Source organism: Arvicanthis niloticus, chromosome 6 (assembly GCF_011762505.2).
Source record: "Arvicanthis niloticus isolate mArvNil1 chromosome 6, mArvNil1.pat.X, whole genome shotgun sequence".
Lineage (NCBI taxonomy): Eukaryota > Metazoa > Chordata > Mammalia > Rodentia > Muridae > Arvicanthis > Arvicanthis niloticus.
The window spans coordinates 37,007,716-37,020,400 of NC_047663.1; the positions used below are offsets into that span (position 1 = coordinate 37,007,716).

The following is a 12,685-nucleotide window of genomic DNA, read 5'->3' on the forward strand; positions in this document are numbered from 1 at the left end:
ATATTCTATTCACAAGAGAAATTTGTAATTAGACATAATTTTCTTAAACTCTAAAATTGCATTTTTATCTAATAGTCTGAAAGCATAATTTATAAGCATAAATTTATGTTATATTAATAAATCTTAAATTTTTTTTTGTTTTCGGGACAGGATTTTTCTGTGTAGTACTGGCTATTTTGGAACTCATTTCTGAGACTAGACTAACACTACCTACCTCTGCCTCCCAGATTCCAAGATTAAGTCATGTACCACACTATAACCAGTTCGTTGTTGTTTTGTTTTATTTTGTTTGAGTCAGGATTGATCTGAATAACATTCCTGGCTGACTTAGAATTCACTCCATAGACCAGACTGGCCCTGAATTCAGAGATCTACCACCCTCTGCCTCCCAAGTGCTGGGATTAAAGGTGTTCAAATCAGGTTTCTTTTTTATTCATTATTCCAAGCTGGTTTTTTGAAAGGTGATTTCTTAGGAAAATATCTGCGTGTGTGTGTGTGTGTGTGTTTGCTTGCTTGCTTTGTTGAGATTGGGTCTTAACTGTAGCTCAGACTAACCTTGAACTCATAAAGATCTATCTGCTTCCCAAGTTTTGGGATTAAAGGCATGTATCAACACACCCAGCAAATTTTTTTTTCATAGAAATTTAATATCTTTAAGGAAATTAAAACCTCTGTTGCTCACTTGATGTTAATTATTACCTTTCAAAATTTAAAGTTTTGGGTCAATGAAGTGGTAGAGTTTGTCACCAAGTCAAACAACTTGCATTGGATCAGATAGAACCTCCCACATGGTAAAAAGAGGGGACTTACTTACACAAGGTGTCCCAGACGTCTATGTACATTCAAATGTGCACACTAAATACATGTAATTTAGAATAGTTTTTTAATTTCAAATCTTCTTTGGTGTTTTGTTTTGTATTTGCTGGTCAACTAGAAATTTTAACAAGCCAGAGTGATTTATTTATTTATTTTTATTGGATATTTTACTTACATTTCAAATGTTATCCCCTTTCCTGATTTCCCCTCTGGAAAACTCCTATCCCATCCTCCCTCCCTCTGCTTCTATGAGGATGCTCCCCCACCCACCCACCCACCCACTCCCGCCTCCCTGCCCTGGCGTTACCTTATACTGGAGCATCCAGCCTTCATAGGACCACAGACCTTTTCTCTCATTGATGCCCAACAAGGCCATCCTCTGCTACATATGTGGCTGGAGCCATGGGTCCCTCATGTGTATTCTTTGGTTGGTGGTTTAGTCCCTGGAGGCTCTGGGGGGGTCTGGTTGGTTGATATTGTTGTTCTTCCTATGGGGTTGCAAACCTCTTCAGCTCCTTTAGTCCTTTCTCTAACTCCTCCATTGGAGACCCCATGCTCAGTCTGATGGTTGGCTGCGAGCATTCACCTCTGTATTTGTCAGGCTTTGCCAGAGCCCATTCAGGAGACAGCTTTATCAGCCTCCTGTCAGCAAGCACCTTTTGGCATCTATAATAGTGTCTGGGTTTGGTGTCTTTACATGGGGTGGATCCCCAGGTGAGGCAGTCTCTGAATGGCCTTTCCTTCAGTCTTTGCTCCACACTTTGTCTCTGTATTTCCTCCTGTGAGTATTTTGCTCCCCCTTCTAAGAAGGACTGAAGCATCCACACTTTTATTTTCTTCTTCTTGAGCTTCATGTTGTCTACAGATTGTATCTTGGCTATTCTGAGCTTTTGGGCTAATACCCACTTATCAGTGAGTGCATACCATCTGTGTTCTTTTATGACTGGGTTATTTCACTCAGGATGATACTTTCTAGTTTCATCCATTTGCCTGAGAATTTTATGAATTCATTGTATCCATTCCTCTGTTGAAGGACAGCTGGATTCTTTACAGCTTCTGGCTATTATAAATAAGGCTGCTATGAACATAGTGGAGCATATGTCCTTGTTATGTGTTGGAGCATCTTCTGGGTATATGCCCAGGAGTGGTATAACTAGGTCCTCAGGTTGTACTATGTCCAATATTCTGAGGAATCACCAGACTGATTTCCAGAGTGGTTGTAACTGCTTGCAATCCCACCAACAATGGAGGAGTGTTCCTCTTTCTCACATCCTTGCCAGCATCTGCTGTTATGTTGCCTGAGTTTTTGGTCTTAACCATTCTGATTGGTGTTAGGTGGAATCTCAGTGGAATCAATCAAAATTGGTTTTGATTTGCATTTTCCTGATGACTAAGGATGTTGAACATTTCTTTAGGTGCTTCTTGGCCATTCGATATTCCTCAGTTGAGAATTTTTTGTTGAGCTCTGTACCTCATTTTTTTCCCCAAAGATTTATTTATTTTATGTATGTGAGTACACTGTAGCTGTCTTCAGACACACATGATCCCATTACAAATGGTTGTGAGCCACCATGTGGTTGCTGGAAATTGAACTCAGAACCTCTGGAAGAGCAGTCAGTGCTCTTAATCACTGAGCCATATCTCCACCCCCTATACCCCATTTTTTAATAGAGTTATTTGGTTCTCTGGAGTCTAACTTCTTGAGTTCTTTGTATATATTGGATATTAGCCCTCTATTGGATGTAGGGTTGGTAAAGATCTCTTCCCAATCTGTTGGTTGCCTTTTTGTCCAATTGACAGTTGACAGTGTCATTTGCCTTTATGAAGGCAGAAACTTTGGAATTTATGAGGTCCCATTTGTCGATTGTTGATCTTAAAGCATAAGCCATTGGTGTTCTGTTCAGGGAATTTTCCCCTGTACCCATGTGTTTGAGGCTCTTTCCCCACTTGCTCTTCTGTTAATTTCAGTGTATCTGGTTTTATGTAGAGGTCCTTTATTCTCATGGATTTGAGCTTTGTACAAGTAGATAAGAATGGATCAATTTGTATTCTTTTACATGCTGACCGCCAGTTGAACCAGCACCATTTGTTGAAACTGCTGTCTTTTTTCCACTGGATGGTTTTTAGCTCCTTTGTCAAAGATCAAGTGATCATAGGTATGTGGGTTCATTTCTGGGTCTTCAATTCTATTCCATTGATCTCCCTGCCTGTCTCTGTACCAATACCATGCAGTTTTTTCACTATTGCTCTGTAATATAGCTTGAGGTCAATCAAGGATGGTGATTTCCCCCAGAAGATCTTTTATTGTTGAGAATAGTTTTCACTATTCTGGGTTTTTTTGTTATTCCAAATGAATTTGAAAATCGCTCTTTCTAACTCTATGAAGAATTGAGTTGGAATTTTGATAGGGATTGCATTGAATCTGTAGATTGCTTTCAGCAAGATGGCCATTTTTACTATATTAATTCTGCCAATCCACGAGCATGGGAGATCTTTCCATCTTCTGAGATCGTCTTTGATTTCTTTCTTCAGAGACTTGCAGTTCTTGTCATATAGATCTTTCACTTGCTTGGTTAGATTCACATCAAGGTATTTTATATTATTTGTGACTATTGTGAAGGGTGTCATTTCTCTAATTTCTTTCTCAGCCTGTTTATCCTTTGAGTAGAGAAAGGCTACTGATTTGTTTGAGTTGATTTTATATCCAGCCACTTTGCTGAAGTTGTTTATCAGGTTTAGGAGTTCTCTAGTGGAAGTTTTGAGGTCACTTAAGTATACTATCATATCCATCTGCAAATAGTGATATTTTGACTTCTTCCTTTCCTGTTTGTATCCCTTTGACTTCTTTTTGTTGTCTAATTTCTCTAGCTAGGACTTCCAGTACTATATTGAATAGGTAAGGTGAGAGTGGGCAGCCTTGTCTAGTCCTGATCTTAGTGGGATTGCTTCAAGTTTCCTCTCCATTTAGTTTGATACTGGCTACTGGCTTGCTGTATATTGTTTTTACTATGTTTAGGTATGGGCCTTCAATTCCTGATCTTTTCAAGACTTTGAACATAAAGGAATGCTGAATTTTGTCAAATGCTTTCTTAGCATCTAATGAGATGAACATGTTTGAGTTTGTTTATATAGTGGATTACATTGATGGATTTCCAAATATTGAATCATCCCTGCATCCCTGGGATAGAGCCTACTTAATCATGATAGATGATCGTTTTGATGTGTTCTTGGATTGGGTTTGTGAGAATTTTGTTGAATATTTTTGCATCAATATTCATAAGGGAAATTAGTCTGAAGTTTTCTTTTTTTGGTTGGGTCTTTGTGTAGTCTAAATATAAGTGTAATTGTAGCTTCATAGAATGAATTGGGTAGTGTTCCTTCTCTTTCTATTTTGTGGAATAGTTTGAAGAGTATTGGTATTAGGTCTTCTTTGAAGGTCTGATAGAATTCTGCAGTAATACCATCTAGTAGTACTGGGCTTTTTTTGCTTGGGAGACTTTTAATGACTCTTGCTACTTCTTTAGGGGTTATGGGACTGTTTAGATGGTTTATCTGCTCCTGATTTAACTTTGGCACCTGGTATCTGTCTAGAAAATTGTCCATTTCATCCATATTTTCCAGTTTTGTTCAGTATAGGCTTTTATAGTAGAATCTGATGAATTTTCTTTTAATTTCTTCAGTTTCGATTGTTATGTCTCCCTTTTCTTTTTTGATTTTGTTAATTTGGATAATGTCTCTGTGCGTTCTGATTTGTCTGGCTCAGGGTTTATCTTTATCTGTCTTGTTGATTGTATCCAAGAACCAGCTCCCGGGTTTTTTGTTTGTTTGTTTGCTTGCTTTTTGTTTTTATTTTTGTTTTTTGCTTTTTCTTTTCTTTTTTTTTTCATTTTTTTATTGGATATTTTATTTATACTTCAGATGCCATCCCCTTTCCCCATTCCCCCCCTTAGGAAACCCCTATCCCATGCCCCCTTTTCCTTTTTGCACTTATACATTTTTTTAAAAAATGTTAATCAAAGGCTTTGGTAATGCTCAATCAGAGATGTAACCCACTACTACCCAACCTAGATATATCAACTACCTTTGACTGGTGGAGATATGTGAACATCTGCCTCCCTGTCTTCCCCCTCTTTCTCTCTCTCATCACCTAGCTTCTCCTCTCCTTCTTCTCCTTACTCCTTCTCTTCCTCTCAGTACTCTTCCCACGTTAGCTCCTCACAGCTCCCGGTTTTGTTGATTCTTTTTATAGTTCTTTTTTTTTCTACTTGGTTGATTTCAGCCCTACGTTTGATTGTTTCCTGCCATTCTACTCCTTTTAGGTGTATTTGCTTCTTTTTGTTCTAGAGCTTTCAGTTGTGTTGTCAGACTTCTAGTGTATGCTTTCTCCAGTTTCTTTTTGTAGGCACTTAGAGCTATGAGTTTTCCCCCTTAGCACTGCTTTTATTGTGTCCCATAAATTTTGGTATGATGTACCTTCATTTTCATTAAATTCTAAAAAGTCTTTAATTTCTTTTTTTATTTCTTCCTTGACCAAGTTATCATTGGATAGAACGTTGTTCAGCTTTCATGTGTATGTGGGCTTTCCGTTGTTTTTGTTGTTATTGACCAGCCTTAGTCTGTGGTGATCTTGTAGGATGCAAGGGATTATTTCAATCTTCTTGTATTTGTTGAGGCCTGTTTTCTGACCAATTATATGGTCAGTTTTGGAGAAGGTACCATGAAGTGCTGAGAGGAAGGTATATTGTTTTGTTTTAGGAGGAAGTGTTCTATGAATGTCTGTTAAATCCATCTGGTTCATAACTTCTGTTAGTTTCACTGTGTCTCTGTTTACTTTCATTTCCATGATCTGTCTATTGCTGAGAGTGGGCTGTTGACATGTCCCACTGTTATTGTGTGAGGTGCAATGTGTGCTTAGAGCTTTAGTAAAGTTTCTCTTATGAATGTAGGTACCCTTGCATTTAGAGCATAGGTGTTCAGAATTGAGAGTCCATCTTAGTAAATTTTTCCTTTGATGAGTATGAAGTGTTCTTCCTTATCTTTTTTGATAACTTTTGCCTGAAAGTCAATTTTATTCGATATTAAAATGACTACTCCAGCTTGTTTCTTGGGACCATTTGCTTGGAAAACTGTTTTCCAGCCTTTTACTCTGAGGTAGTGTCTGTCTTCTTTGTCACTGAGGTACATTTTCTGTATGCAGCAAAATGCTGGGTCCTGTTTACGTATCCAGTCTGTTAGTCTATGTCTTTTTATTGGGGAATTGAGTCCATTGATGTTAAGAGATATTAAGGAAAGGTGATTGTTGATGTTATTGTTGTTGTTGTTGTTGTTAGAGATGGAATTATGTTTGTGTGGCTATCTTCTTTTGGGTTTGTTGAAAGAAGATTACTTTCTTGCTTTTTCCAGGATGTAGTTTCTCTCCTTGTGTTGGAGGTTTTCTCTATTGTCCTTTGAAGGGCTGGATTTGCAGAAAGATATTCTGTAGGTTTAGCTTTGTCATGGAATATCTTGGTTTCTCCATCTATGGTAATTGAGAGTTTTGCTGGGTATAGTAGTCTGGACTGGCATTTGTGTTCTCTTAGGGTCTGTATGACATCTGTCCAGGATCTTCTGGCTTTTATAGTCTCTGGTGAGAAGTCTGTTGTGATTCTGATAGGTCTGCCTTTATATGCTACTTGACCTTTTTCCCTTATGCTTTTAATATTCTTTCTTTGTGTATTTGGTGTTTTGATTATTATGTGACAGGAGGAATTTCTTTTCTGGTCCAGTCTATTTGGAGTTCTGTAGGCTTCTTGTATGTTCATGGGCATCCCTTTCTTTAGGTTAGGGAAGTTTATCATTTTGTTGTTTTGCTCTCTTCTATACCTCGTATCCTTAGGTTTGGTCTTCTCCTTATGTCCTGGATTTCCTGGATGTTTTGTGTTAGGAGCTTTTTACATTTTGCATTTTCTTTGACAGTTATGTCAGTGTTTTCTATGGTATCTTTTGCACCTGAGATTCTCACTTCTATCTCTTGTATTCTGTTGGTGATGCTTTCGTCTGTGACTCCTGATCTCTTTCCTAGGTTTTCTGTCTCCAGGGTTGTCTTCCATGTGATTTCTTTATTGTTTCATTTTTAGATCCTGGATGGTTTTGTCCAATTCCTTTGCCTATTTGGTTGTGTTTCCCTGTAATTCTTTAAAGGATTTTTGTGTTTCCTCTTTAAGGGCTTCTGCTTGTTTGCCTGTGTTCTCCTGTATTTCTTTAAGGGAGTTATTTATGTCCTTCTTAAAGTCCTCTATCATGATCATGAGATGTGATTTTTTTAAATCCAAATCTTGCTTTTCCAATGTGTTGGGATATCCAGGACTTGCTGTGGTAGGAGAACTGGGTTCTGATGATGCCAAGTAGCCTTGGTTTCTGTTGGTTTAGTTTCTTGAGCTTGCCTCTCGCCACCTGGTTATCTCTGGTGTTAGTTGGTCTTGCTCTCTCTGACTGTAGCCTATTTCTCCTTTGATCCTGTAGGCCTGTGGTCTTAAGTGTGTCAGCACTCCTGAGAGACCAGTTCTTTACCGGTGGGATTTGGGTGAGGAGATCTGTGTCACAGGGTTAACTCCGGGACATTGATGGAAACAGGAAGGATCCTATTCCCCAATGCTCCACGGTTCATGTGCCCTGTGGTCTCCTGTCAGTCCCTATTTGGCCATTTATTGCAGCAAAAGTGTTGATCTCACCTGTGAACTGTGAACTTAGGAGTGAGAGCACTCCTGGGAGACCAGTTTTCTCCTCGCAGGATTTGGGTATGGAGAGCTGTGCCACGGGGTTAGCTCTGGGGCATGGATAGAGACTGGAAGGATCCAGAGTGATTTATTTAGAGTTAATTAATTATGTGGTAATTAAAGGTTATATCTACATAAAGGTTGTACATAAACTTTACTAAGGAACTGAGATTACATTTGACAAAATATTAAATGTAAATTAGATTCTTTAGATAAAGTAGAAATTGGGAGTCTAATTCTCAGTGTAGATAGGATTTTTAAGCATAGGAGAAAAAGGTCTTCAATGATCAGTCTTGAGTGAAAAACTAACTTGAGGGAGGGGATACAGGTGATAGAGTGCAAAGACTAACTTAAGGGTGGGGATGTAGCTGAGAGCAAAGGAAAGCATGTGCACAGCATGTCTAAGGCTCAGGTTTGAGCAGCACCAGGGAGGATTCAAAGATTTGTGTTGCCTCTTGAAAATCTGTAAGGCAGTGTTTTTTATAGAATGACTTAGCCCCTTCTTTCTAGTGTATAAAAAAGGAAGCTCTAGATTTGGCTGACAGATAGGTCTCTTTAACCTGGGCAGTGACCTAGAGACAGTCATGAGGTCTATTCACAATTCTACATGGTACAATAATGGTAATAATATATTGTTGTATATAGTATATCTCCTGATGAGAACTGCTACAGTACATACTGGCTTAGAAAACTTAAGTAATTGTACCGTGTAACTTCCAATGAAATGCATCATATTTCAGAATCTAAAAATGATTGCCCTTCATAAGAGTTTCTTGTCATTAGTTTGCTTCAAGGTGTTTGATGTTGACCGTGATGGAGTTCTCTCCAGGGTTGAACTGAAAGACATGGTGGTTGCACTTTTGGAGGTCTGGAAAGATAACCGCACTGATGATATTCCTGTAAGTTCTGATTCTTTTTGTTTGTTGGTTGGTTTTTGAGGCAGGATTTTAATGTTGCTAAAACTGGCCTGTGGTATGTCCCATGTCCTGCTAAGTTCTGATTTTTCGCTAGGTAGTTGGAATGAGTGTTTAAAAAAAAAAAGAAAAATGAATTGTTTTTTATATATAGGGGGGTCTAAAAATTATATATATTACTTTTTTGGATTTCTTTTTAAAGGAATTACATATGGATCTGTCAGACATTGTAGAAAGGATATTGAGTGCACATGATACCACAAAGGTGAGACTGGCTATAAGTAATTTATTTATTTTTTCTAAAAATATTATGTGTGCTTAATCAAGATGTATAGTTTATATGTCTAATCAAATAACTGTTCTGCATTATCACCACTTATCTGGTCCAGTGGTAAAATACCTTCACATCATCTCTCAAAATAGAGGTCTGTTCCGTCTTCAGCAGCAGTTCAGTGAAGTCTAGTATATGAATTAAGTAGACCCCTCCCTTTACTGCTTTAGTTTATAGTCTTTTTTTGTTGTTGTTGTTTTGTTTTTTGTTTTTCGAGACAGGGTTTCTCTGTGTAGCCCTGGCTGTCCTGGAACTCACTCTGTAGACCAGGCTGGCCTCGAACTCAGAAATCCACCTGCCTCTGCCTCCCAAGTGCTGGGATTAAAGGCGTGCGCCGCCGCCACCGCCACCACCCGGCTAGTTTATAGTCTTTATTTCTTCATTTAATAAATTATGCTAAGGCTAGCTTTATACTGAATAAAGGAAACCAAACGGTATAGATAGCTTGGCTCTATTATATTAGATTCAAAAGAGAAGGAAAACTAACAGTGGTAGAATTTGAGGTTATGATTCTGGGGTGAAAGACCTTTTAGATGAGGCTGTGAGACCATGAGGCCATGGAAGTTTATTTTATAAAAATCCCTTTGAATTATTTAGTTTGGTAAGACTTATTGGTAGCAAATCATAACAGATTTACTTATGTAGCTTGAAAGTTTCATCTGTTTCTGAAATCAATAATAATTTATGTGAAAAAGATATGTGAAGTACATTTAAAGTAATTTGAATATTTTTATTCAAATACTGACATGTACTTAGTTGCAGACTAGTAAAGACTATGCCATAATTGAGGCTTTGAAAAAATTAAGTCAGTTTTTTTTTGTTTGTTTATTTTACGTTTGTTTTTTGAGACAGGCTTTTATGTGTATTCCTGGATGACCAAACTGGCTTTGAACTCAGAGATCTGCCTGCCTTCGCCTCCTGAATGAGGGGATGGATTAAAGGCATGGGCCACAACCACCTGGCTTTTGTATTATATTTTTATGTTAAATGGAGTTTCTATTTCTGGCTCCAGTAACCATTGGGCAGATTGTTTAGGGGCTCAAATTGCCATGTAATCATGCTAATAAAATAGTAACAGTTTAGAGTGGGACTTGGGTATTTTACTGACCCAACTGGTGTGTGTGTGTATATATATATATATATATATATATATATATATATATATATATATATATATATCTCGAATGATACCTCACAGTTTATCTAAAACACCTATTGTTGCTTTTTGTGTTTTGTTGTCATTGTTTTTTGAAATAGGATCGCACTATGTGTAGCTCAGGCTGGTCTCAGATCTGGATAACCAGAAGTGACCTTGAACTTCTGATCCTCCTGCTTCTACTCTCCAGGTATGGGAATTGCAGATTCGTGCCACCCTGCCCAGGTTACTTACAAAATCTTATTGAAGAAAGAAATTGTTAATAAGTGCTTCATTTTTCACTGGCTGCTTTAACAAAATTACATTTTTTTTTTTTTTTATATTTTATCCCTTGCAAACTCATACTAATTGTGATACTGCTTATGTGAGCCCATAGTATCTTCTGTATATTACTGGTTTGCTTTTAAAAATACTTTATTCTTGTGCTGTAATAACTGACATTGGCAGGAGATGAATTTGAATGTTCCTTTTTTAGATGGGCCATCTTACTCTCGAAGACTATCAGATATGGAGTGTGAAAAATGTTCTTGCCAATGAGTTTTTGAATCTCCTCTTCCAGGTATGTTAAGGCAAATGACAGATTTGGGAAGGGTAATGGTATACTAGTGATTCTGTGTCTTCCATTATGTGCCTGTGTTAGCACATCCAGGCTCTAGACTATGTCTTATAAAAACACATAGCTACATTATCTCGAATTTAATGATTACTTTAATTTTTTTAATGTATTTTATTGGATATTTTACTTATTTACATTTCAGATATTATCCCCTTTCCCTATTCCCCACCCCCCCCAGGAACTCCCTATCCCATCCCCCTTCTTGCTGCTTCTATGAAGGTGTGCCCCCAACCATCCACCCACTCCCCTGTCCCCACCCTCAAATTCCCCTACTGGGGCATCCCTCCTCGAGAGACCAAGGACCTCCTCTTCCACCAATGGCTGATGAGGCCTTCCTCCACTGCATATACAGCTGGAGCTATGGGTCCCTCCATATGTGTTCCCAGGCTGGCAGTTTAGACTCTGGGAGCTTTGGTTGGTTGGTATTGTCACTCTTCCCATGGGGCCGCAAACCCCTTCAGCTCCTTCAGTTTTCTCTCTACCTCCTCCTTTGGGGACCCCATGATCAGTTCAATGATTAGCTTCGAGCATCTGCCTCTGTATATGTCAGATTCTGACAGAGCCTATCAGGAGACAGGTATATCAGGCTCTTTTCAGCATGCACTTCCTCGCATCCACACAGTGTCTGCGTTTGTTGACTGCACATGGGATAGGTCCCCAAGTAGGACAGTCTCCAGTCGGCCCCTCCTCTAGTCTCTGCTCCACACTTTGTCTCTGTATTTGCTACCTTGAGTATTTTGTTACTCCTAAGAAGGACCAAAGCACCCATACTTTGGTCTTTCTTCTTGAGCTTCATGTGGTCTGTGAGTTGTATCTTGGGTATTCTGAGCTTTTGGGCTAATATCCACTTATCAGTGAGTGCATACCATCTGTGTTCTTTTATGACTGGGTTATTTCACTCAGGATGATACTTTCTAGTTTCATCCATTTGCCTGAGAATTTCATGAATTCATTGTTTTTAATAGCTGAGTACTACTCCATTGTGTAAATGTACCACATTCTTTGTATCCATTCCTCTGTTGAAGGACAGCTGGATTCTTTACAGCTTCTGGCTATTATAAATAAGGCTGCTATGAACATAGTGGAGCATATGTCCTTGTTATGTGTTGGAGCATCTTCTGGGTATATGCCCAGGAGTGGTATAACTAGGTCCTCAGGTTGTACTATGTCCAATATTCTGAGGAATCACCAGACTGATTTCCAGAGTGGTTGTAACTGCTTGCAATCCCACCAACAATGGAGGAGTGTTCCTCTTTCTCACATCCTTGCCAGCATCTGCTGTTGCCTGAGTTTTTGGTCTTAACCATTCTGATTGGTGTTAGGTGGAATCTCAGTGGAATCAATCAAAATTGGTTTTGATTTGCATTTTCCTGATGACTAAGGATGTTGAACATTTCTTTAGGTGCTTCTTGGCCATTCGATATTCCTCAGTTGAGAATTTTTTGTTGAGCTCTGTACCTCATTTTTTTCCCAAAGATTTATTTATTTTATGTATGTGAGTATACTGTAGCTGTGTAGCTGTGTGAAGAGCTGGGTTTTAGTGGGTGATGGGTCCCTAGTACACCCCTGCTGGTCTCCCAGCTGCAGCTCTGGGACTTTGGGTAGTGGGGGGGGGGGTTTCTTACCAACTGCTCTGAGTGCAGCAGATCCTCTGGGATGGGTCTGAATATGGTGTCTTTCTGGCAGCAGACCAGGTATGAGTCTCTATTATTTTAATTTAAAATTTTTCTGTTTTGTTAGAACATTGTAGGTCGTAATGGTTTGGTATATTTGTATTTCTTATGATTTTCCATTTTTAATGAGGGATATCTTCCATGTAATACAGTAGTGTGAATAAATGGAAATTGGTCTCTTCTTGACAGCTAATATCTAATTGTTATAGATGTAAAACATACACTACTCAGCTGTTGGAGATTGGGAAGTAAGCCTTCTTTTTTTTTTTTTTTTTAAATTTAAAAACCAATCAACTAAGTTAAATTTTCTTCAGGTAATAATAATAAATAATTCACCAGTTAACAAATTTCCATCTTAAGTAGATTTCAGGTAAATAACATCAAATATTATACTGTTTTATCATTAGGGCCCCTAGTAAAGTGT

The 12,685-nt window shown here is 38.4% G+C and overlaps 1 protein-coding gene across 1 annotated transcript in view; it reads left to right on the forward strand.

Moving 5' to 3' along the window:
• Positions 1–12,685, forward strand: part of Usp32 (ubiquitin specific peptidase 32) — a 148,257-nt gene that overhangs the window by 75,378 nt on the left and 60,194 nt on the right. The window contains exons 8-10 of the mRNA XM_034505184.2: positions 8,355–8,470; positions 8,688–8,750; positions 10,448–10,531. Coding sequence (XP_034361075.1) covers positions 8,355–8,470; positions 8,688–8,750; positions 10,448–10,531 — 263 coding nt within the window. The remainder of the gene's footprint in view (positions 1–8,354; positions 8,471–8,687; positions 8,751–10,447; positions 10,532–12,685) is intronic.